Source organism: Bicyclus anynana, chromosome 3, assembly GCF_947172395.1.
Source record: "Bicyclus anynana chromosome 3, ilBicAnyn1.1, whole genome shotgun sequence".
NCBI classification, from domain to species: Eukaryota; Metazoa; Arthropoda; class Insecta; order Lepidoptera; family Nymphalidae; genus Bicyclus; species Bicyclus anynana.
This window is the reverse complement of record NC_069085.1, coordinates 9,510,047-9,536,153: the sequence shown is the minus strand read 5'-3', so window position 1 is coordinate 9,536,153 and position 26,107 is coordinate 9,510,047. Positions and strand designations below refer to the sequence as shown.

Genomic DNA, 26,107 nt, shown 5'->3' with positions numbered 1-26,107 from the left:
AAATGTCAGCGATGTATACCGGCATACTGGAGTGAATGGTTTTATTAGTTCTCGCCCATACATGTTGAAAGTGGTAACGAAATGTGAAGTGCAGGCACCCACACACATTTCTGATTACTTACACAGAATTCGATGCATCAAACACGTGGGATGTTTATTATCTTATCGGTCCAATAAATACTACTAGTCTATCCGCTGCCCTATTTCCATATGTAGAGCGAACTTTAAAACAAACTTGCTGTTAACACCTTTAATCTTTATACGTCTTTTTCATAACAACTGTATCTGGTTTACGGTGTTTACGTAATGAGCGAATCAGGTCTGAAATGGTTTATATCAAAAAAAGTATTTGCTGCAGTGATGATGGAGAGATTTGTGTATAAATCGTGTTGGTTAAAACAGATACATCCTGATTACTTGCTAAAGTTCAAAGAGTAACTGCCGGTTTCCACCGTCCGATAAATGTGGAATTGTTTATTTACAAGTCTTTTTCTTTGTCATTAATTGTCAAAAAGTAAGAAAGTGAGAAAACCGGTTAGACTATTCCAACACTTATCATCAGCTGGTAAAACAGTTCTAAAAGTCGAGAAGATAATTACTCCTTAACCTTTGAATCAAACAATTTGAATTATGACATATAGCGAAGTTATATCATTTATATAAATATTATTTAAAATATTTGTATGAATATGACAATTTCAATAAAAGTTCCATTAAAGCTTTGAATAGAGGGAGTAAATAGTCGTGGAAGTGGTACCAATAATACTATGAATTATGTATTGATAAGATTTACTAGAAGTTATGTTCATTCAAAATTTATTACTCTTAAATGCAATTACGTTCAGGAATAGGTTTCCTCTGTGCAGTGTACCGGCGGTCGGGCTAAGGTCCATGTACGTACGATCATTAGTCAATTTCACTAGCCCTCTATCTCGGTGGTATCTCGATAAACATTTGCGACCATTGGATAGATACTTATTTAAGCTTTGTTATTTCCGGTTTGTTAGTTACCTGGTTGGTTATTGCGATCCAGATAGACTATCTAGTCTATCTGGATCGCAATATAACTGTTACAATTATCTTACAATTCACCAATGAATTTATAATCCACAATAATTGGATGATTATTGTGGATTGTAAGACATTTTAATGTTTGGGGTTAGCTTGCGCTTAAAAAAATATATAAATAAAAAAAAAGAATTTTCAAAATCGGTCCACAAATGACGGAATTATCGCTGGACATACATAAAAAAAAAATATATATATAAATAAAAATAAAGAATTTTCAAAATCGGTCCACAAATGACGGAATTATCGCTGGACATACATAAAAAAAAAAAAACATACATACAGTCGAACGTAGAACCTCCTCCGTTTTGGAAGTCGGTTAAAAATAAAGGGATGCCATTTTTCGGAGTTTCTTGCCTCTGCTTGGAAGCAAAAATAAATAGTGCCTTAGTATTTATTCTGGCACAACTCTTTATTTAGTGTAGTGTTTAGACACAATGTAAAATAAGGTCAAACGCAAAAATATTCGACGTATACTTGTATATCTATACGTAATATGTTTACTATACTTATCTGATAAGATAAATAATAATATTATCTTAATGCCAGTACCACTTTGATTTATCAACTAAGTACGAATGTATATTTCTCAAGGGTCTTTGAATGATCTCAATATTAATCAGTTTTTTCTTTTTGCATTATCTTCATTCATTTTAAAGTTATTGTACTTACTAGCAATTCTTTTATATTATTTATGTAAAACAATTGCTAGAAGAGAAAGTTCTATCTTCTCGTTGTTCGGTAATTATTGAGTCTGTATTTGTAATGTAATTGATTTTTTTTTGTAATCAACAAACATAGTAACATTATAAGATCGGAAGCATTCTGTAGATTATCATCATCATCATAATCATCATCATCATCATCATCATCATCATCATCGTCGTCATCCTATTTTAATAGCCCACTGGTTAAGCACTAGCAGGGAATTCTATGCCGGAAAGCAAGACAATCCTAAAACCGATGTCTAAAAAAACAATATAGCATTAATTTACATAAACCTGTTTGTATATTTCATGTGTTAGATTAAGATGAAATCTAAATTGTAAGATTGTTAATAAAGACTTCATTGTTTAATAATATGTTTCACAATAATTTGTGTAACACAAATCGGCTTACTATTGTTGTGCGCAGTTGAATAATCTTCCAAAGGACACTGTAATCTTTAAATAATACATTCATTGTCAGTTCGAGGCTCATATTATGAGAGAACTATGCTATTAGGTTACCTGGCTGCAACGTGCCTAGCGCCTTTTTAGTTTACACACACGTCCTGTAAGGAATGAGTGCAGAGTGCTAAGCGTGGTTTGTATTACAAAGATGTTCAGCTTAGATGTATCGAACGTGAGGTGGATATCAAGTCATCATGATATGAATGTTCCATCGATTCCTCTCAGCATTATTTTATACTAGCGGATGTTCGCGACTTTGTCCGCGTGGAATTCAGTTTTTCACAAATCCGGCGGGGACCATGGATACGCACAACGGCCAATCACTGGCTAAGTGCCGAAACGGCCCAGAAGAAAGAAAGAAAGAAGGGGACCATGGATTTTTCGGGAATAAAAAGTGCCTATGTGTTAATCCAGAGTAAAATCTATTTCCATTCCAAATTTCAGCCAAATTTCTTTAATAGACGCGGCGTAAAAGAGGAACAAACATACTTACACACTTACTTTCACACTTACACACAAACTTTCGCCTTTATAATACTAGTGTGATTGTGGTGCCTACCAATACCATAGAATTCTTGAAGGGACGACCAAGTTACCGAGAGTTATTTAATTTATAATGCTTGGAAGCTCTACGTACGCGTACGCCAATTATTTATTCATATGAGTACTGCTCTAAAACGTTTTGTATGAATTAGGTAAATATGTAAAAGTGAAACAAAATACCTCCGATAATTTAATGTACCTACCTAAATGCTTTAAGAAAAATGCAAAAACCGCATTAAAGTCCTTGTCAGCGGATCGATTTAGATGTTTTTTAAGTGGTATTATATTTTGTAATACTTATTATTATAAATATAATATTTGACTACCTCCGTGGCGAACTGGTATGCGCGGTGGATGGTTGGTCCAGGTCTGGCTGGTGGGGGGCTTCGGCCGTGGCTAGTTACCACCCTACCGGCAAAGACTTAGCGTTCCGGTTCGATGTCGTGTAGAAACCGAAAGGGGTGTGGATTTTCATCCTCCTCCTAACAAGTTAGCCCGCTTCCATCTTAGATTGCATCATCACTTACCATCAGGTGAGATTGTAGTCAAGGGCTAAAAGTAAAAATTAAAAAAAAAATGCGATTGGACAGACGATCCCCCGGTGACGCCGCTAAGGTCCCATTATGGAACCTACGGCACTTACACAATCAGAAATTAAATACGCTATTTTTGAAAATATTAATTTTAATACTTTTATCCATAAATATTAGAATCTGTTACTTATTATTTGTTGTCAAAAACAAATTAAAAGATATTTTGAATACAAATTGCATACAAGCTAATGGTATATAGGTGTGTCAGGAACAACATCGCGTGCCCCATTAAAGTGGTGCCATGAATGGTGTTCATTATCATTTTGACACGGATCTGAGAGCTTTTGTTAGCCGTGAACTTTTTCCAAATGACCCACAGCTCCGTGCAGTCGCTAATAGCATGTCTAACACCTTACTTTTGGTACTAATTCAATTTGCGATAGCTAAACGATGTCGACGGCATATATCTAAACTAGCGGACGCCCGCGACTTCGCCCGCGTGGAATTTAGTTTTTCACAAATCCCTCGGGAACCATGGATTTTTTAATCCATGCTATAATATATCTCAATACCAAATTTCAGCTAATTCGGTTAAGTAGTCGAGGCGTGAAAGAGTAACAAACATTCATATCATTAAAATCATCAGGTTTCGCAAATCTCAGGAAACCATGGATTTTTTCGGGATAAAAAGTAGCCTATGTGTTAATCCAGAGTAAAATCCATTTCCATTCCAAGTTTTAGCCAAATCGCTTCAGTAGTAGCGGCGTTAAGGAGTAACAAACATCCAAACATACATCCAAACAACTAACCAAACTTTCGCGTTTATAATATTAGTAGGAAGTAGGATATATACGAGATAAACCTAAAACCTAACATCAGCAGACTTTGGTCGTGTGGAAAAGGATTTTAATGAACAAACATTCATATAACCCCGGACCTACTGAAAATAGACGCATTTCACTCAACAAGAGTATCATAGACAAAACAAAATTGAAAACCGATTGGTAGTTCCAATAATAGCAAACTTTTCCCCTTTGCAGTAGGTACTAATACGAAGTAAATACTTTAAGCAATTTCGATTCAATCTACACATTTATAAGATCAGTAAGATATTTTTAAATAATACATATCTACTAATACTCCTTTTTCTCATAGATATAATTCTCAACCACTTTCCAAGTGGTACCAAAACTCAATTCAAGGGGCGAAAAAGGGTTTTCAGTTTTCACCATACGCAGATATTTACTGCGTATGGTGAAAACTGAAAACCCTTAGCTTATAGACTTCAAATACATACAGGACACAGGTTGTGAATAATATCGAAGGGTATGCGTCGCTAGAATGCAAGCCACTATCTTTCATAAGTCACAGAATACATATTATGAACAAGTACCTAAGTTCAGTAGGTGTAATGGTTATATATAGTTTGATAAGTTTTTATCGTAATGTAAACTTTTTACTAATTAGGTAATTTTGTATTTACCTTAAGTAATAAGGACGTTATCAAAAATGGGAATTTCATTTGTTAAAATTAAGTGAGTAGGTATATTATAATTAATAGAAAAAGTAGGTTTATGATAACGTTTCTATTACCTACTACCTAATAAATTAGAAGACGTTAATTATAAAATCCGCTAGAGATACGAAACTTCTAAAAAGCCTATTTATTTATAGGGCATGGGTTCGATTTCCACTCGGTGAAATAAAGTTAAATATTTAATTAACTTACTCGTAGTTCAGGATATTAGCTTAATTTGAGAAGAAATAACGTACATAAGCCACGTTTAAAAATATTTTCCAAAATTTTTTTGCTATCATCGTTTAGTCAACATCTCCTGAGGATGCTCCGGTTTCGGGGTGAAACGTACGTAACTATTTTGTCGGACTTGGGTGACGTCGCATGGATTCGTCGTCTTTTACGATTAGATAGCAAAATAAATAAATTATTATCTATTAATCAATCAATAATTTATTTCCATATACTCGAAAATAATATAGAATTTTCTATCCGTTCAGGACAAGGCACGATTCTCCGACACGAGTTGGCAGATTCATCGAACCTGGGCCCGCAATGGCGATCCGCTCCACATCTCGCCGCCGCCGCCGAGGACTGAGCACTCGCTCCCCGCGTCCGCCGACACTGTGGCCTCGCCCCTTCGCAACGACCAGAACGGCATCTATGACACCATCACGGTAAGTGAAGTCATCATGTCATGCGTATATGCATCTATTTGAATAAATAAACGGCCGAGCGATTATTATTAAAAAGTATCGTACCTACTTATTGTAACTTTATGGTTCTAAACACAGATAAAAGAATAATAGGCGGATAGAGCGCACGGAACACGACGGTATCGTAGCCGTTTCGAATACAAAATTTATAAACTAATACATTTTCGAGTAAGTACGACACGCGAAATGTCGCGTCAGTAATTTTCAATATTATTCAAGAAATTTTTCTTGTATAATATTGAAAATTACTTTTTAAATATTTTATAAACTGTTTACAAAACTAAAGAAATAAGATGGAGTATTTTTTTATTGATAATTTATTGATTTTATATTCATTTACGTTATTATTGTTAACGTTAAATTTAGTAATACAAATTATGGAAAATCTTTGTATATGCGGATGTCAAGGGGACGCATGACGTATTTTTTGTGGGTTTCACCGGCATCACCATGCTGCTTGTAAAGACTCATTCTCTATTCTGTGGCTCTAACAATATTCTTCGCGTTATAATTTAGGATGGTGATGATGATTAACCAAAGGTAGGTAACCAAATAAAGGTATCACCGGGACCGAACCTTTGCGTCCTTTTCGGGGTAGGGGGGTGTAACAGCATAAACTATCCAACTTTGGGCGGCTATGAAAACAATATTGGAACCCAGAAGGCACAGTAGATATAACAAGCAGAAGGCTAACACCTGTTGTTCTGTTGTAACAGGGAAATTACAAATTCACTCTACTGTGCTATTTACCCGACTGCGTCAGAAGGAGGGTAATGTTTTTCGAGCGAATGTATGTGTGTAGGTATTTATGAGGGGATTTTACATAGGGTCGTAAAGTTATCTGACCGTAGATTAAAATTCATGACGTCATCGCATTGGGTACCAACTTGAATAAAATAAACAAATCTTTTTTTATCGCATTTCTTTAGTAGTTAGTAGTAGCATACTTGTATATATATGTTTTCTGTGGTAGGCAATAATTAAAAAAAAACAGGCGCCATTCGTTATCTTATAAAATTCTCGTGCCACAGTGTTAGTGCCATACTTCTCTGAAATGGCTTGACCGACTTTGATGAAATTTTAAAAGTGAATTCGGTAGGTCAGCTTAGACAAGTATAAAATAAGTATCCCAAAGACGAGCTTTGCACATCGTTTTCCTCGTTTTTTTATACGCGCCAGAAACACAAAGGATCCCATAATGTCAAATGAGATTTTTCCGCCTCTGTTTCTTGTGGTTACGTAACTGGTTATTTCTTTGAGAAAAAGGTAAACACAATTTTCTTCTACACTAATGAAAATGCCTCTGTATAATTAAGTACATATTTCTCTAAGTATTATGACTTACATATTTTAAGTTATAACGTCGGTATAGGTATAATAATGTGTTAAAATATGGAAGTATCTGTCTGTTTTTTTAATGTTTTAGAGCCTCAGTCCTGAATTCGAGAGATCCAAAGTCCATAGATGTCCTTGGACTTTGTCGTACATGCTAATAGTACAAGCATTTCCCTGAGCTGAAAGGGAAGGAATATTATTGGCTATTAAATAAATGGCTAATATTTTAGGAAGTACTAGTTTTTAGGAAAAACCCATTCGGTTGTGTTTGAGATAGGAAAATGATTTTTCTTGAAAAATTGCTGTACCTTTAGTTTTTATCATTAACTTGTGGACTGGTCGGGACAAAATAGAGCTGAATGTTGGCTATATTCAGCTCAGCTAGGCTATTCTGTAACGACATTTTAATAACTCGCAAATGCGAGTTTTAAACTCACCTCTATCTCTCTCTGTTTAACATGATACTATAGAATGAGAAAGATAGCGGTGAATTCGAAACTCGCATTTGCGAGTTATACAAAACATCGTTAATAAATAAAATAGCCGTGCAGTTTTTAGCACGTATCTCCTCCAGAATGAGAGCTAATAGTCCACCACGCCGGCCCAATCCGGATTGGGAGACTTCACACACGTACAGAATTAAGAAAATTCTCAGGTATGCAGGTATCACAATGTATTTCCTTCACTGTTTGAGGCATGTGATATTTAATTTATTAAAATGTAAGATCGCCCGGAAGGCAGATGTCATATCCACTGGGCTATCACGGCCTCATTTTAGTAAAACATGAATATTCAATGTTCATAAAATATTAATATATTAGAAAAATTGGAGAAAAATCGGAAACTTTTACTGTATATTTTTCTTATCAGAACAAATACCTAATTAACATGTACGCGAAGTTGTGATTAACAGCTACTTTGTATTTATTATACTAATCGAGTGTATAATTACGGATGTGGTCACCCATCGGTAAATATAACTTAGCCCGAGGTTATCTACAATGTTAGCGAGAGCACAAATAAATTGCCAGTTACGTTGATGGATGTGATAATAATAATTTAGAACGTAGTGGGTGGAAAATTGAATGAAACGACCATGTCGGTAGTGGGACGTCATGTTCCCGTCAGCCTGTCAGAACGGCGCACGCGCACCATTGTAGAGTCCATCTTGTTATGTTATGTAGGTATTATTATATTTATCATGGACTCAGTTGCAGAAGAAGGGCCGCTCGTTTGTATCGCCACGGTACTAATAACGATATAGTTTGTCGCGCACTGGTCACTGTCACTATACCTGCGCAGTTAGAACCTCCCGGTTTGTTCAGGGATGTTAAATACTAAAGATAGTATCGTGATCTATAGGGCGTGCTTTAGCGTCTCATCTCACGCGCACTTCGAAGACCTTAAGCGTCGAAAATACTCAGTCATATCATGACTATGTATTTAGTATATGTTTGAGGTACTTTGATATTATTTCAATAGATAAAACCTTAGATTTAGGTACTTGCAATTCCTATCTGGTTATGTTGATAGTTTAGACTAAAAAAATAAGCAATATAAAACGCAAGTGGTATACAAAAGAATTAATGATGAATGATGTTCTACACTTTATGTATGTTTTAATGCAATTCCTATTTTACAAAATGCGGATGTATGAAAAATCTTAAATGTGTCATTGTTTATATATGATTTAAAAATATATAAAGTTCTACCTACAAAGAGCAAAGACTTCCATTTAATCAAATGCATTGAAAGTACATTTTTGGTTAATAGGTAGCCATGGTTGGGCTGTCCAAGCTCAGGCTTTTGGTACCAAAAGTTGGAGAAGAGGGATTATTGGTAAAAAATGGTTCCCCCTCATTGGTCTGAATTGTAACTTCTTGACGGAACTATTTATACCTTGAAAAATTATCTAATAATATACTCGGATGAATAATTAAATTATACTCGTATATAACTCATACAGTTACCGTACTAGCTTCAGCCTTCTGTAACTCTCCCTTTCAACATTCGTTTGCTCGGTTACACTTTTCGTAACGCATTCACCGTCTCATTCCCCAAGTCACAAGTTTGACGGCCTCCGTGGTATGCGCGGTGGATTTACAAGACGTAGGTCCTGGGTTCGATCCCCGGCTGGGCAGACTGAGATTTTCTTAATTTGTCCAGGTCTGGCTGGTGGGAGGCTTCGGCCATGGCTAGTTACCACGCTACCGGCAAAGACGTACCGCCAAGCGATTTAGCGTTCCGGTACGATGCCGTGTAGAAACCGAAAGGGGTTTGATTTTCATCCTCCTCCTAACAAGTTAGCCCGCTTCCATCTTAGACTGCATCATCACTTACCATCAGGTGAGATTGTAGTCAAGAGCTAACTTGTAAAGAATAAAACAAAAAAAAAAAGTCAAGCGTGCGTAAAGAAGTTTTACTCCAAAATTATTTAATAATATGATTAATTTTACTACTAAGTAAAAGTGTGTGCGGTTGTTTTTCACGTAGAAGCGGTCAAGTAACATTCAGCCATAGATTTGCAAATGGTGATTATAAATCATAAACGCCGTCGGGCCGCGGGTTAGCACTGCAGCATTAACTGCATTCTCCACTTACCATGCTGTTGTCCGGCTAATGCACCTTTGTGCACACGCTCGTAAACTGAGGGTTAGTGACTTAGTGCCCGGAAACTATTTCGAGTTGCGAATGAACCTAAGGGTTTTTTCTTAGCTTTAAGCTTACACTTGATTTGATTTTGTAGGTCTAGCATGCGACAACGACTCGTGAAGATTTATTTTATTCGACCTATAGCGGCGGAATTGAAATATCTCTCTATATCGTCCCAACGCAAATTCATAGAGGATTTTTCGATTCACGTTAAAGTTAAAATTCACTTATTCGCTAGAGGTACAAAGATATTTGGCAGGCAGGTAAAGATAGTAGAGGAGGTCTGAGTTCTTTATGTTAAAATTCACCCTGAAAGTAATTATTACTGATTTATTTTATCCTACGGAACCCAATTAATCAAAACTGTTTTTGATGTGTTGTGGGTTCCATTATCCTCTTTATGTTTTTAAAAATAAGAAAGAATAAGTTCGGGACCTTGGAGTATAACTGTACAAAATATGAACTAAACAATGTTTCATCGAAGTTTCTATCTTCAGCAACTTCGATGAAACATTGAGTGATTGATGATTGTGTTTACCTACGAGTAAATTCTTCTCGTAGCGCACTTCTAAGTGTACTCGATCGCTTCCAATACTTAATATATTATATTACCATTATAAATAGCAAAGGAAATACAATACAAATTTAACGAAACTGTCCTCGGATATCTATTACTTTTAATTGGTTAGCAGTAGTGGTTGTATTACTTTTAATTGGTTATCTACTGGCATTAGTTGTTGAGTTAAGATATCAAGTAAGACATTAGTCATACTGTCTATCATCATAATATCAGCCGATGGACGTCCACTGCAGGACATAGGCCTTTTGTAGGGACTTCCAAACATTACAAACCTGAGTCGCCTGCATCCAGCGAATCCCTGCGACTCGCTGGATGTCGTCAGTCTTCCAGGGGGGGGGGGGGGGGAGTCGACCAACACTATGCTTTCTACAGCGGGATCGCCGTTCTAGCACTTTGGGACCCCAACGTCCATCCCGCCCATTGCCACTTCAGCTTCGCGACTCGTTTGTCGTTGTATACTGTCTATAGACATCGCTAACTTTTTATTATTGACGAACCATTGAAAAAAAAAACAAAAAATATGTGACTACTTCTTGATTTTTTTTCAAACATTTAGATGCGAGTCGTATAATTTATTACAGGTGTATACAGGTGAATTTCCTGTGTACTACCTGTAGGTACTACGAGTTATTAATACATATGAGACGAGAGGGAATGGAGATGATGATGACTGGTGAACTTCCTCATTTGGCTTATCAAACTTCGCTTTCTTTTGCTTATCACATGTGCCATAGCAATCTGCGATTTAAGATAAGATTTAACCGGAAATTATAGATAAGATATAAATAATAATAATCTGTGATTCTTAAAATATACCTACAAAACAATTTCCTAAAAGTTGCTGTTTTTGTTTTGTTTTGATACCATTCATTAACTTTCATAGCTTAGTAAGTAGGCACTCAATATCATAGTAGTGTCGTTAAAGTTAAGGCATAAAGGAAAGCTTTTAAATATACAAAGTGAACATACAAAAGCTGTATAATCGTGTAACAATTTCCGAATTGAAAGGGCCCTGTGATAACCCCTCGTCCGGTGGTAATAGGGTGATTGTGCTATCGGTATTGATGCCTCGATCGGAGCTGCAGCTAATGCCTCGATTAGCACGCCTATTCATACCTGAACTACCTCTTAGGTTAATGGACTGCGAAGAAATGTTATACATAAATGTCTTTAAAAGTTAGGTAGACAGGCCTACCATGGTATAAAATTCATTATTAATAACAACTATGAAATGAGTATGTATCTTCTATTAATCTATTTGTATTAAAAGGAGATTGTGGAGTTGTAAGGGGTAATCGCTGGATCTTCTAAATCGGTTTTGAAAATTCTTTTACCACTAGAAAGCCACGTTGTTTGCGAGTGTCCTAGGCTATATTTTATACCCGTATTCTCATGGGAACGGGAATTACGCTGGTAAAACCGAGGGGCGTCTGCTAGTATGAAATAAGTACCTAAGTCTTCAATTACTTAACGGAAAATATTCCACTAATTTCGGGGCTCTGAGGTTTTTGATAATGAGCCGATGTTTTATGAATTTCAGAACACAGTCTTTTACGACTAATTGAAAACAGGAAACGGGAATATTGTTATTATTTAAAAGATATGGCAAATATTATTTTTAAAAAAGAAAAAAAAATACGTGCTACATTCCAAACCTCCACGGTCCGAACTCCATAATTTGCTACCGTACTACTATGTTAGAAGGTTCAAAATAGACTTCCCTTAGTTCGTGTAAAAATTACTCAACACCTCAGATCAGAACCCAGAAGTACTACTTGGCAGCAGAGAAAAGCATAGCGGAGATACGTAGTACCCCGAGCTCTCTCACGAAAGTAGCGATTACTGTAGGCCGTGAATGAAAATTAAACAAAACTATCACCACCATAACAACAATAGACGCATACCATTGTCGTTTAGGTGCGGCAGTAGATTACACAGCCGTGACAGTGTTTAACAAGACAAGAGTTAAGCAATCTTTGCACGAACCGGCTTAGTACATGCGGTCATTAAAATTCACTTATCGACCCTAGTTGTCATTACGTCCATGATGTGACAATCAGCAGTCAGAATCATGTATCGTGTCTTCGTGTCTTCGTCTCTACATTCTCCTTGGCTAATATCAGTATGACAATAAGGAATAACTTGCTAAGGCCATCTTGTTTGTGACATTCGCAATCGTTAGATTAGAATAAGCTGACGTCGACAATAACAAACTATAAGTAACTATTCAATTATTTAAATCCTTTGATATTTATAACTCGTAATATTGGCCTTGGTAGTTATATGTGAATATGTAATAAATTCTTTTGAGAATTAAATAAGTTAATGTTAAAACTGAAACATTCGAATACGGATAAAGGATTCGATAAAAACGAGTACGAGTAGGTATATATGTGTAACATTTTATAAATTACAATTTGTTATAAGTAGGCATGCTAGAAATGCTTAGGATTATATATTTACGCTTCAGTTTGACGGGTTCAGACTACAGACCAGGGAGTAGTAAGGAAGTATTCTTAGCTTACTCTGCAACGTGGTATTTTATTATTGGTGATTATTATTTTCCACTGAACATCGCATGACCCGTAATGAACTTGCTGTTCAAATAGTAGGTCTACGAATTTTCATTGGGTTCAGAATTTAAGACAAAATTGACGTTCATATAATGCCGTGACATGAAAAGTAGCTTTTTCGCACCCAAGAATATAATTTCAAGTCAACCCTAATATAAGCGAAAGCGACCCTTATCCAATAAATAACAGGCCATTTCTTTGAGCTACAAAATTAAATCTCGAAGAAAATCACACGGTCGTCATGAATAAAAGATGCGTTCAAGGAAAAGATTGTACGCAGATGAGAATGTGCTTTAGCTCCTGAAGTCGTGAATGAATAATTTAGGTTTATACCGAATCTCTGATTACAATGTGATAGTGAGTACAATGAAGTAATACCTACTTCTGTTGCCGTTTTTAAATTGTATGAAATAACTACCGGACGCCTGCGACTTCATCCGCGTGGATTTAAGTTTTTACAAATCCCGCGGAAACTTTTGCGGACTTTGTTTTAGAACTTTTAAAGGGTAATAATTCTGTCACACATAATTATTGCGAAACTTTAACTGTTAAGCTCTAAATAGGAAAAAAACCCCTGATTTTGAAACATTTTTCATTGGTGCTCCGCTCCTATTGGCTTTAGCCTGATCATATATAACCTATTTACCGAGGGCCTTCCTCGGTAAATGGGCTATCTAACACTGAAATAATTTTTCAAATCGGACCAGTAGTTCTTAAGATTAGCGCGTTCAAGCAAACTTACAAACAAACACACAACTTTATAATATTAGCACGTACATTAAATAATTTGAATTTTAAAGATTAATAAAAAGATGAACAGAGTAAATCACGAATAAAGGAAAATCAATTGTCGCCATTGATAAAAACCATTCAGATAAATAATCTTATAAGCTTATACTTGATCGATACGAAAGTCCCTTATAGCCCTTATAAGGATTACTTTTCATCTGTCTTGTAAGACTTGGTCAGGACCTTTTCTGCAAGAAAAAGTGTTAAGTTGAAATTATTAGAAAAAAACTGTGGTCTGGAGCAGTGAATAAATCAATCAAATATACTAAGTCATACATGTAGTAATAAATATAATTTCAAACGAAGTCAGACTATTATTGCCATATTTGACAAGAGGCAATATTACATATACGAGTGTCGAGTATGTATACCGCACAGTTAAGGGAAAAAAACGGAAATCCGTATATAATTAGTTACTCCCAAAATAATCAGGAAACTCATTTGTAGTTGGTAAACTTCGCTCTGCAAAAGTGACTCACAATTGGCCGCTTTTTTAAGCATTTCCTTACTATAAAGTTTAAATTCGTTTATTGTAAGTAGACTTTTTTGAAGCGTTTGTCTAACTCTATCTCCGGTTCAAAAGGCAGATGCAGATTCTTACTGAGAAATTCTAATTTCACTGAATTTTCTGTGTATTTTCATGTATCACAAATTAACGTACGTCCACCTTTTGTGGAAGGCGGTACTGCTTCAAAGGAAAATCTTTCGTCCGTACGACGTGGAAGCTGTCGGTTGGCCGAGGCACAACGAGCATTTCCTTTCTTAGAAGACCTACTAAAATGCTTTTTGAACTGAAACTTGTCTACAAATTCATAGCGTGTATTTTACAACATTGAAACTCTATCAAGTTTTAGGTTTAATCCCTAGCTTGCTGGCGTTAGACTATTGTACGGTCTTAGATAGATAGACTGCCTGTGCTAAGAGTGAACTTGAATCTTACTTAAAGATAACGGTTAATAAAAAGAGTGATAGTCATTAAGATATGGCTAGTAGGTAAGTTTTTATCAATAATGTACCTTAATAAAAACTAAGGTACATTATTGATAAAAAAAATTACACATTCAAACAACAGACAACAAAGAATTCCTATAAAGCGTCCGTTTTTGTTGTATATCATCATCATCAGCCGATAGACGTCCATTGTTCTACGGTATGCTCCTATGTTTCCTATCCCGACCCGAAGATTCGAACCCGGAACCTTATGATCGAATGCCGCATAGAACACAACGAAATAGAAAATACACAAAGTAAGATAAAAACTTCACACTGGTATTAATTATTTAGTTAATTAATATTAGCTAGCAAATATTTATTATAATTGGTGTATTTATATGATGTTAAATAAATATGGAGAGACACAAACAATGCAACCGTTGAGGATGATGACCCGTCAAGTGGCTTCAAATATTTAGACAACTTGTGATGTATATAGAAAATCATACAAGACCTAACAAGACCTTGGAATGTTAAAATTGTTTTTGTATGATGTCATTCATTCGAGATTCTTGACGGATCTTGTTTCTAGTTGGATCATAAAACACAAGTTTCTGTACATTTTGGGCACACATGAACAACCTATACACAAGAATTACATTTTTATTCATATTAGGTGAATACGTACTAAAATAAGGATAAGTTAACGATGTTCTGTTTAGATTTTGTTAATAAATTTTTATTTTAAGTGGACTTGTCATGCTGAGCAATGAGCTTTATTAATATCCTTAAATACTTTCCTCCACTATTCTAGAAAAGCAATACTGATGGATCCTTGGAAAACTAGCTACCGTAGCTTTATCGGCTTGAAAATTTGCAATAAGTAAGGCATATATCTCGCAAGATGGTTAGAAGTCTTTGCTGAAGGTACCACCCGGAGTGAGATATCCATCAGGTGTCGGTGTCAGTGTCAAGCAAACATTCACCATTGCACATCCTGTATTTATTGAATTTCTGTGCCGATCTGTTAACATTGATGGAAAAACAGTGGAAATACAAAATAAGCTAACTGCCGACATTTAGTATAAACAAATTAAATTTCAATGTGACATTACAATAATTTCCATTATTGTAATGTCACCTTGAACTGATATTATGATGATGGAATATAATGTACAATGTACAATAACAGTAGTTAATATGGGTTAGGCAAGATTTCAAGTTATCGATAGAATGGAGAACTATTAAGGACCTTTTGAGAGTTTGTGACGCAATCGTTGAAGGGACCACCCGGAGTGAGATATCCATCAGGTGTCGGTGTCACAGTGTCAAGCAAACACACACCATTGAACGTCCAGACGGTGTCATCGTAAATACAATTCGACGTTTAGACAATAGATGTTGCGCCGCCCCTTCACTTAGATGTTGCGATAAGCCGACGGACGAGTACATAAATAATCAAAACGTTTTGAATTGGACATACTGTTTCTGCTTCTGTAATGCGATATGCAATAGTAACTTTGTCTAACGGTACGTGAAAGTTTTTGTTATTTTAAACACTGACATTCTTCTGTCCCGATGATCCAGTAGTTTGGCTGTTTGGCTTAGCAGCACGAGGTCATGTGTCGGGCTATGTAATTAAGCTTTTCTTTCTTCTATGAAATTTTCAGTTAGCCCGGATTTGGGAAGTTGGTTGGTGGTTTGGTCCTTCTTGGAGATTGCGTTAATCAGTCGGTCACGCTCATTATCATTAACATTTGATAGTGGTCATAAGTTAACAATTTCAACATTATCATTCCCATATTGGAGCAGTGTTGTAGTTGTCTTAGCTCCATAGTCGCCCTCCTTTAGGTAAGAAAGGCCTAGCCCTTTAGTAGGTCGTTGAAATAGGCTAATAATGTTGATTAAACTTTCTGCATGTATTGCCAATAAGCAAAATTAATTAATGCAATGTGTGTAAATAACAAATTCATGATTTATAATGTGGTTATGAATAGGCACAAGTGTTGCGGTTTTCTATTTATATATATCCATCATAATATCATAAATTATTAAATAGCTAGGAATTTGTTTATCATAAAATTCTGTAATTTGCCTAGGTTTCTTCAATAAAGGATATGTTATTGAACTTGATTTACCTCATACATACACAATACAACATACATCTAAAGTGATTATAAAAGCACAGCGCTCATTAAATTAAATAAGATTTCTAACTCAGCTGTAGTCTTAAGGAATTTAATTAATTCTGTCTAAATTGGCTCACCGTTAAAGTATTTTCTCTTCGCTTCGTTTGTGCTTTATTAGCACTTTACCAGCAAAACCGCACTATTGAACAAATTCCTATAGAATCATCATTTTATCTTCTATTTCCTTCATAAAAGTTGGTCAGATCAATTATAAATAAAAAGTACCTACTCTACCCCAAAATTTGCAAATAAATCCTGCACCTTGTCATCACAGAGACACAGTGTTGTCTTCAAATTCGTTCGTGCCTAAAATGTTAGCATAAAAAGTTTTAAAAAGGCATAAATAAAGTCTTGATTGGTTTGATGCTTTTCAAAATTAATTTGCCTATTCGATATGGATTGATGGGAGTGCGATTAAAACAAATTGCCTTCGGCTGTAACTGGGCATCAAAGAGGCCGCGGAGTCTTGTTCGAGTCGAGATAGCTGATTGAGTGAAGGCGAATCGCGAAACTTCTCACGATGGTCGATGCGATACGACTGAGCCGCGGGCACGATGCTTGTTACTGCGATTCTGAGAATTCCTATCAAAAATGTTGCACTGCTTTGTAATGTGCCGTTTCCTTTTTAATAAGGGTGACCGGCTGACCGCTCATTGACAATTTTTAACCGACCGTTGGCCGACTTTTTAATTGTGCCTGATTTAATTGGACGATTTAGTTGGACAGATGTGCGGGCTGTCATATATCGCTATATATGTAATCGGCCGACTAAGTCGGCCAGCTAAAAGTTGTAAGTGAGCGGGGGCTCTAAGTGAACCGAAAAAGATTCCGTGGTATGAATACGTTTAACTATATCAACTTCAGCTTACTTCATGTTACACTTTGAAAATTGATGAATGAATTGGCAATTAGTTCTATGAAAACCTGTGAAATCACACTCTTGGTAAATTAATACTTACTAACCGATTCCCTCTGTAGTTTGTTTTGTATACATTTATACAACCAAATTGACATAATCATACTCGTCATATTACAAAAACGTTTAAGGCTTTTATTTCTTTTATTTTTATGAAAGAAAACGGCCCAAAAGGAACAAGAAGAAGAGAAGATAGACTGATAATAACATTAATAACATAAAATTATTCAGTTATTACGTTGATGTCTGTCTGTCTGTCCATCCGTATATTGAAACGGTCCACTCTATTGTAGAGCATTGATGTGTGATTAGTACGCACGAGTTGGCCCTTCCCGTTAATGTTCAGGCAGGTGTCGTGATAGACTACTAGATACTTTACTAATTAGTGTAATAGGGTAGGTAGTTGACTCATATCAAACTAAATATAAACAATATCAATTTCGTGTACTATATGGAATAAGGGTCCGAAATATATCGCTATTAACTATTATTAGCCGGGCCAGCGGGAATAAAAACACAACTGCCTTTTTCACCAGAATTATCGAATATAATCTATTGTATTTATAATATATAATAATAATCAATGATAATACATGGGTATTTTGCACTTTTACATCTAATTATTGACTTTTTCTCACACCGATCTCTCTTTTGTCCTTTCTGTACCATATCCCATTTCCCTCCAACTCGTCGCGCCTCACTCTGCGCTGATTGGTCAATGTTTCTCTGCGTCGACGCTATTGGCTGATTACAGTAACCTTACGTTTAAAAATCTAACAAATAATTACATAGTCAAATTTAAATAACTGAAAGAGATTAGCCTAAATAATTTATCTACTTCCAAATTTACGGAGTATTGGCTGTGGGTTTGTGGCCATCTCTAACAGAACCTAACAGCTCGGCCATCCTACCTTAAGCGAGTCCCATCGCTTTTACATCAATTTAATACATTAATTATTAACATTCTGAATACATGTTTTCTCTATACCAAATCATATATCGTATTACCGTAAACTAGACTTTAATAAGCTTATTAATCCATAGCTTTACCAAAACATTATTATTAATTACCAAAGTATACAATTTTCTTTGGATTGGATAATAAATCATACTACATTATAATATATTAAAAAATATATATATACAGGTAAGTAAGTCTGAATATTATTCGCACGCAACTACCTCACTGTACATTTTAGATACGTATGGCTAAATTTGAATGAGGACACAGCTAGATCTACTCTTCGTCGATATCATATTCAGACGATTCAGATTCAAAGTTTCTAGTGAAATTCATCCAAGGTTGGATTTTGTCTACAGCCACAATACCTTCGTATCTTCGACCTCCTTTTCGAGTAAGAGGTGTGTCCTCAATCAAAAATCTGTCATTATCGAGCAATTTTACTATGCGATAGGGACCTTGAAATTTTACAGCAAGTTTCTGTGATTTACCATCGTGGGCTACTTGTCTTTCTACTCGCACTAGGTCTCCTTGTTGGTATTGGGTCGCCGTCTTCCTGTGCTTATTATAATTAATGGTATCTTTTATTTGTTGTTTTTTCATCTTCTCCTTAGCTTCCTGCCTTAGATTGTCCAACTCTGCTGCTGGAATTCTGTTTAGTGTATCTATAATAACTTCGCTCAGCTTACCTTCTGTCCTGCTAATAATGTTGAATCCAAACAGCAATTCTGAAGGACTCTTTTGAGTTGTTTTGTGTTTGGTAGTGTTGATACCAACCTGTATATCTGTAATGTGGTCGTCCCAAGATTTTTCATCCCCGCCGTGATTAGACGTAGAAAGTGCATCTAAAATGGTTCTATTAAATCGTTCAACTTGGCCATTAGCCCTTGGGGTCGCTACAGCGTTTTGAATATGCTTTATACCGTATGACCCAATGAAGTCCTGAAATATCTTACTCGTGAAGCTCGTACCCTTATCTGTAATTAAACGTGTTGGAACTCCAAAATAGCTAATATACTCTTTCAACACATGTACTGAAGTAGAAGATTTTGTGTTCTTAACTGCATTTATACTTACATACTTGGTGAATCCGTCCACAATTACCAGTAAAAAGCAGTTACCTTTTTTGCTTCTGATGAACGGTCCCAGGTGATCCGCATGTACAGTGTGGAAGGGTGTGCTTACCTTTTCAATAGGATGTAACTCACCTTCACGTTTTCCACCAGGAGCTTTATGGTGTGCACACTCTAGACACGATGTTACGTACTTCTTCACAAACCTGCGCATCTTTGGGAACCAATAATTCTCTTTTATGCGTTGTAGAGTTTTCTCGAATCCGCAGTGTCCCAAGTCATCGTGGTTCATTTTAAGAATTTGCCATCTCACGCCTCTAGGTACGAGCCACTTTATTTCATCTCCTATAACTCTATAAACTTTTTCGTTTTTTAGCTTATAGTTTTTGTGTATATCCATAGCTTCTTCAACAGATGGATCTAAAAGGATTTGTTTAATTTTCTTAACCTCTTCATCAGCAGACTGCACTGTGGATATCCAATCCTGGTTAAATTCCTGTATCGGTAAAACGTCTAAAATATGGTGTTCACTTACCGCATTGTTCACAGGATTCCTACTGAGCGCATCTGCATGAGTCATTCGTGCGCCTGGTCGGTACTCAATTGTGCAGTCGTATTCCTGCAGCTGTATCCACCAGCGAGATATACGGGGTATAAGGTCTCTTTTGACTAACGTTGCCCTGAGAGCATTGCAGTCTGTCAAAATCTTAAATGGTATTCCAATAAGGTATACTCTGAACCGGCTTAGAGAGGCAATGACCGCTAGGGTCTCTAGTTCATAAGAGTGTAACTTCCGTTCATCACTTGTTGTCTTACGACTAAAGTATGAGATTGGCTGTAGTGTCCCACTGGAGTTTCGCTGGAGAAGTATCCCCGCCAGACCTTCTTTGCAGGCATCCGTATGCAGTTCTACTTCCCTCTTTGGATCATATAGTGCGAGTAAAGGTCGGCTTGTGAGTAATTCTTTTACCTTCTCGAACGCTATTTCTTGCTCGTTACTCCAAGACCACCCGACATTTTTCTTCAACAAATTTGTTAGTGGGGCAGTAATTATTGCGTAACCTTTGATGAAACGCCTAAAGAAACCAGATAGACCTAGAAATTGGCGCACTTCATGTTGATTATTGGGTCGTGGGAATTTGGAAACCGCTTCGCTTTTCCTACTGCCGGGTCGGATGCCATCAGAGCTAACGTCGAATCCCAAAAAATCTATACAATCGAGAAAGAAATGGCACTTACTTAGCTTCAACGTTAATCCACCTTTTTTTAACAATTGTAACACCTCTTCCAATCGTTGTATCCCTTCCATGAAGGTTTTTGATGGAATTAATACGTCATCCATGTACACAATGGCATATTTAATTTTGGCTTCCATAAGTATTTTGTTCATCGTCCTTTGGAAGACTGAAGGCGCATTGACAAGACCGAAGGGCATGCGGTTAAATTCGAACTGACCATCAGGCGTGACAAAAGCTGTTTTGGGTCTTGATTCTTCCGATATGGGGATTTGGTAATAGCCTGATGCCAAGTCTAAAGAAGTAAATAAAGTATTACCTGCAAGTAAATCCAACTGATCTTCTACTCGAGGCATCGGATAATGGTCTTTTTTCGTTTTCCTATTTAGAGCCCTATAGTCTATGCATAAACGTTTGTCACCCGTTTTCTTCTGCACCATAACGATCGGACTTGCATAAGGTGACGATGACTCCCTTATTATTTTGCTGTCTAACATCTCTTGAACCATATTATTTACCATCAGTCTTTCGGCATGCGACATACGGTATGGACGATATACGACTGGATCCCTGTCAATTAGTTCTATAGTCATTTCGGTAACCGTTGTATAACCTAAGTCATGCAGTCCATTAGAGAAACAGTCAGCGTACCTTGTCAATAGATCTTTGAGTTCTTGTCGCTGTTCTGTGTCTAAATTCGGGTTACAATTTACAGAAGTATCCATTAGCTCATCATCGAAAAATACACTAAACGAGTTTTTAATGTTAGCTGTTGAAGGTTGGTTCCTTTTCAACGACCTAGTCAACAGTGTTCCTTTAACGATGCTCATGGGTTTTGCCGAAATATTAAAAATCAAAATTGCACTATGACCATCCTTAATCTCATATTGGCCGGGAAGTAAATAATATTCTTTACCTTCTGGGCCTCGCATAGTACCTTTTACATGCACTTCACCGTCTAATACTTGGGTGTCAGTCATAACCTGTACTGCTCGCATTGTGTTGCAGGGAATCTCGGAATCATATGTCGCAACTAATTTAATTTTATTTGGAGGCATCTTTTGAAATATAATCGCGTTTGGAGTCTTGATTATCAGTATGTCAGGTTTTTCTGTGAAAGAATGCCCCAGAAGTACAGGATGCATCAGTACATAATCATCCACGACATACAAATCAATCGTTTCTGCTACACCTTGCACCACTACAGAAGCAACGACTATTCCTAAAGGGCTTACTAGGCTGGCTCCTATACCCCTGAGGGTCGGCAGATTTGTTCCTTTAGACATTTGAAGGCCTAGAAACTTGACAGCACTTACCTTGATAAGAGAACATTGACTTCCCAGATCTACATGACAGGAAATTGTGGAGCCGTTTACTTTTATGTCCATCACATATTTGTCTATTCCACTGTCTTCAGCGACTACTTCGGATACCTGTTTCTGTTTTGGATCATTACCTGTTGAAGTCACCGGTCTTCCAGCGTTCCGGTAACAGTTAGAAGTAAGATGTCCAACTCGGTCACAAGTTCCACACCTGACACGAGGTTTTTCACAACTGGAACTATGGTGACCTATCGCATCACAGTTATGGCACTTTACCGAGGACATTGATTTTTCACATCGGAAACTGGGATGTCCTATTTCCTGGCAGTTGTAGCACCTTATTAAAGGATTGGTAGCGTTACCTGATTTATAAGAATCGGTTCGAAGTATACTGGACTCGACTCGCCTCCCAAATCTCCCTCTCCTCATGTTGTCTGGGTTATTTCTGATTTGACCTATTTTTATAGATTTGAAATATTTAAGTACCCGTTCCGGGTCTTGAAGTTGAGCCGCTTGGGCGCCAACTTTCACCGCACGTTCCTCTACACCATTCAGAAGACAATCTACCGCCTGTTTTCCGGTGATTCTACATCTATTTAGTAAGTTAATCTTCGCATAGTAATAATGCTCTAATGACTCGCCAAATTTAACTTTTTTAGCTAGCATTTCGATTAAAAGTTCAGCATAATCCTCCCTACAAGGAAAAGATTCCAATAGTTTCTTTTTCCATTCGGACCACGTATGCAGTACCGAAGTTAGACCCTGATACCAAGCCTTGGCAACACCGCTTAATTTTGGCAGAGAGTAATGTATAATCTCTCTTTCTTCCCAACCGTAAATTTCAGCGCATTCTTCCACCTTGTTGATCCATGTTAAAACTGTTTGATCTTTTGATAGAGGGTCGAACTCTGGTACCACATTCGTCGTTGTGAATGTTAGTTTTGGTCTATCCGAACCCTTAATTTTTTCTAAAATAGATAAAAACTTGTCCATTAGCCTTGCATCCCTTCCTTCTTCTGTAAATTTAGACGATTTTGCTCTTTTCGGAGATGGTGTTTCGCTTGTCGATTCTAACGAACTGTAAGCCGCACATTTTCTCTTTCGTAAGCCTTCTACACCAAATCTTTTCCGTGAATTTTCGTCCCTTTTAAGTTGCGGTGAAGACGAATCGTCCTCGGTACCAGACGATGAAGGATATTGTTGCTTCCGTACTTTTGATCGACATGTCCTTTTTCTTTCACTTAGACGTTTTCTTTTGTTCACACTACCTTGTATAGACTCTTGTTCCGAGTATGTTTCATATTCATCCAGACCAGCCATATCTCCCACTAAACTCATTTCCTCAGATTCACTCCCATTAAGCAACAACCCTCCACCTAGGGTTTCATTGCTTTGCTTAGACCCTCCACCTAGGGTTTTCTTCCCATCCTTAGACCTACTCCCACTAAGCAACAACCCTCCACCTAGGGTTTCATTCCTTTGCTTAGACCCTCCACCTAGGGCTTTCTTCCTATCCTTAGACCCACTCCCAGTAAGCAACAACCCTCCACCTAGGGTTTTATTCCTTTGCTTAGACCCTCCACCTAGGGTTTTTTTTTTATCCTTATACCCTCCACCTAGGGTTTTATTCCTTTGCTTAGACCCTCCACCTAGGGTTTCCATTTTATCCTTAGACCCTCCACCTAGGGTTACTTTACTTGGACGCAACCCTCCACCTAGGGTTACTTTCCTTCCACGTAACCCTCCACCTAGGGTTTTTTTTTTACACCCATCACCAAGGGCATACTCCTCATTATTTTCCATTATCGCCTTTGCTGAAAGTTTCTTTTCTTTTCAAATTGAGGGCGTGACAAGAAAATATGAGATTTTCTCGACTATCCCACTACTGAACTATTAGCCGGGCCAGCGGGAATAAAAACACAACTGCCTTTTTCACCAGAATTATCGAATATAATCTATTGTATTTATAATATATAATAATAATCAATGATAATACATGGGTATTTTGCACTTTTACATCTAATTATTGACTTTTTCTCACACCGATCTCTCTTTTGTCCTTTCTGTACCATATCCCATTTCCCTCCAACTCGTCGCGCCTCACTCTGCGCTGATTGGTCAATGTTTCTCTGCGTCGACGCTATTGGCTGATTACAGTAACCTTACGTTTAAAAATCTAACAAATAATTACATAGTCAAATTTAAATAACTGAAAGAGATTAGCCTAAATAATTTATCTACTTCCAAATTTACGGAGTATTGGCTGTGGGTTTGTGGCCATCTCTAACAGAACCTAACACTATTAATAAAAGTTAAGGATTTCCTAGAAAACTTAATTTAATAATGATGTATTTTTTCAAATTTTCCAAACGTCAAACACGCTGTCGTCCATTTTGTGACATCACAATGTTACTATTAGTATATTAGTATTAATCAAAAATTAATTATTAGACGTTTAGTACATCAAAAGTTTAATAATTAATTGTTGACTAATATCTTTTTCAAACGTTCCGTTTTTAAAGAATTCGTTAAAGTGACGTCATGAAGCAAAAATTGAAATAAGTATAGACCATCATGGCCGACAAGCGTTTTGACTCGTACTGACAAAAAAATTTTTAAAGATTAAAATTTTCATGTAATCGCGTTTCAAAAAAATTTGATACGTTTTTTTCAATCTAGTAGAACAATTAAGATCGATTTAAGACCATTAAGGAAAAAGTGTTTTTTTCACATTCTTAGTAATTAATACACAGAAATGTATGCACTTTATAATATATATGAAGTATTAAGTTAAATACATGACCATTTTCTAATCTGAATCAGTTAGTAACGCTTAAAAAGATTCGTGTTTTACTGTATCTAGTAAATGTTAAAATGTCTAGCAAATTAATCAGTTGGAATTTTGGCTTTATCAGAATTTTATTACGTGTGAAATGAAATATTGTTTACCTATATTTTTCATTTTAATCTATCGATTTGTCGCAAGAAACTGAACTTTGAACTAAAGGTCACTTGCTAGTATTTCTAGAATAACAAGTTGTTACACGTGGAACTCTATCTATCTATTATCCGCTAACTTTTTATTCTTGTAATGAAATAAAGCCATGTATTTCTATGTTTAGTTATTTAGACGAGAATCTCTCAGTGACACTCACATTAGAATCCATTTGGTAATTCTGGAGATTATAAAAGAATTCCTCGTCTTGGTAAAATTACTTTATGGTACAAGTCATGGTTATCGTGATTATTCGCCTATTGTAACCAAAACTCTTCTATCTCTTATAAGAGAGAGAATTTTGGGGCCCATTGGTTGGTCGCTGGGTTTACGAACATAGTGTAATATTTGATGTGACTGTTAATCACTATCAGTAACGATAAAAACCAACACCGACGATTTAACGTGCTCTTCGAGATACGAGGAAGTCACACCACTAACTTCCCTATTTAGATCTGATATAATATTTAGAAATTATTGTAAAAAAAATAAATCCAAGTCAGGGTCTTATGATCATTGATCATGACTCGTAGTTAGACGACCCAGGGCCTGTAATCATGTGACTCGTCGATCCTCTTTCTACAAATGCTAACGCTTCGGCTTCTAAAACTAAATAAAAGTATGCCAACGACAGATCCGATCGATAACTTTATCATTACATCTTATAATTTTTGAAGCGTTTACGATTGTAGAAAGAGAATCGACGTGCCAAATGGCTACAGGCCCTATCACTTATTACATCAAACTGATATGTATTTCAGGTATAGATACTAAATTATGTACGTAGATACAACGTTCGAGTGATGTCTACCGAATACCATAAAGCATAGACAAAAATAAATGAACGCACATGCATTACCCTTTCGTGAGCAATACACGTCACGTTAATCGCTACTATATTTTTATACAAGGTAATAGCCTCACCTACCATGTCTTCGTTTACAGGCCTTTGTTTACGGAAGCGCATATCTTGGTCCACGTACGCGCTCTTGGTCAAACAAACGGT

At 36.5% G+C, this 26,107-nt stretch overlaps 1 protein-coding gene across 6 annotated transcripts in view; it reads left to right on the top strand.

The window, feature by feature from the left end:
* Nucleotides 1-26,107, top strand: part of LOC112044096 (tensin-1) — a 193,199-nt gene that overhangs the window by 111,107 nt on the left and 55,985 nt on the right. For all 6 annotated transcript variants that reach the window (XM_052890502.1, XM_052890498.1, XM_052890509.1 and 3 more), the window contains one exon: nucleotides 5,333-5,509. In XM_052890502.1, coding sequence (XP_052746462.1) covers nucleotides 5,333-5,509 — 177 coding nt within the window. The remainder of the gene's footprint in view (nucleotides 1-5,332; nucleotides 5,510-26,107) is intronic.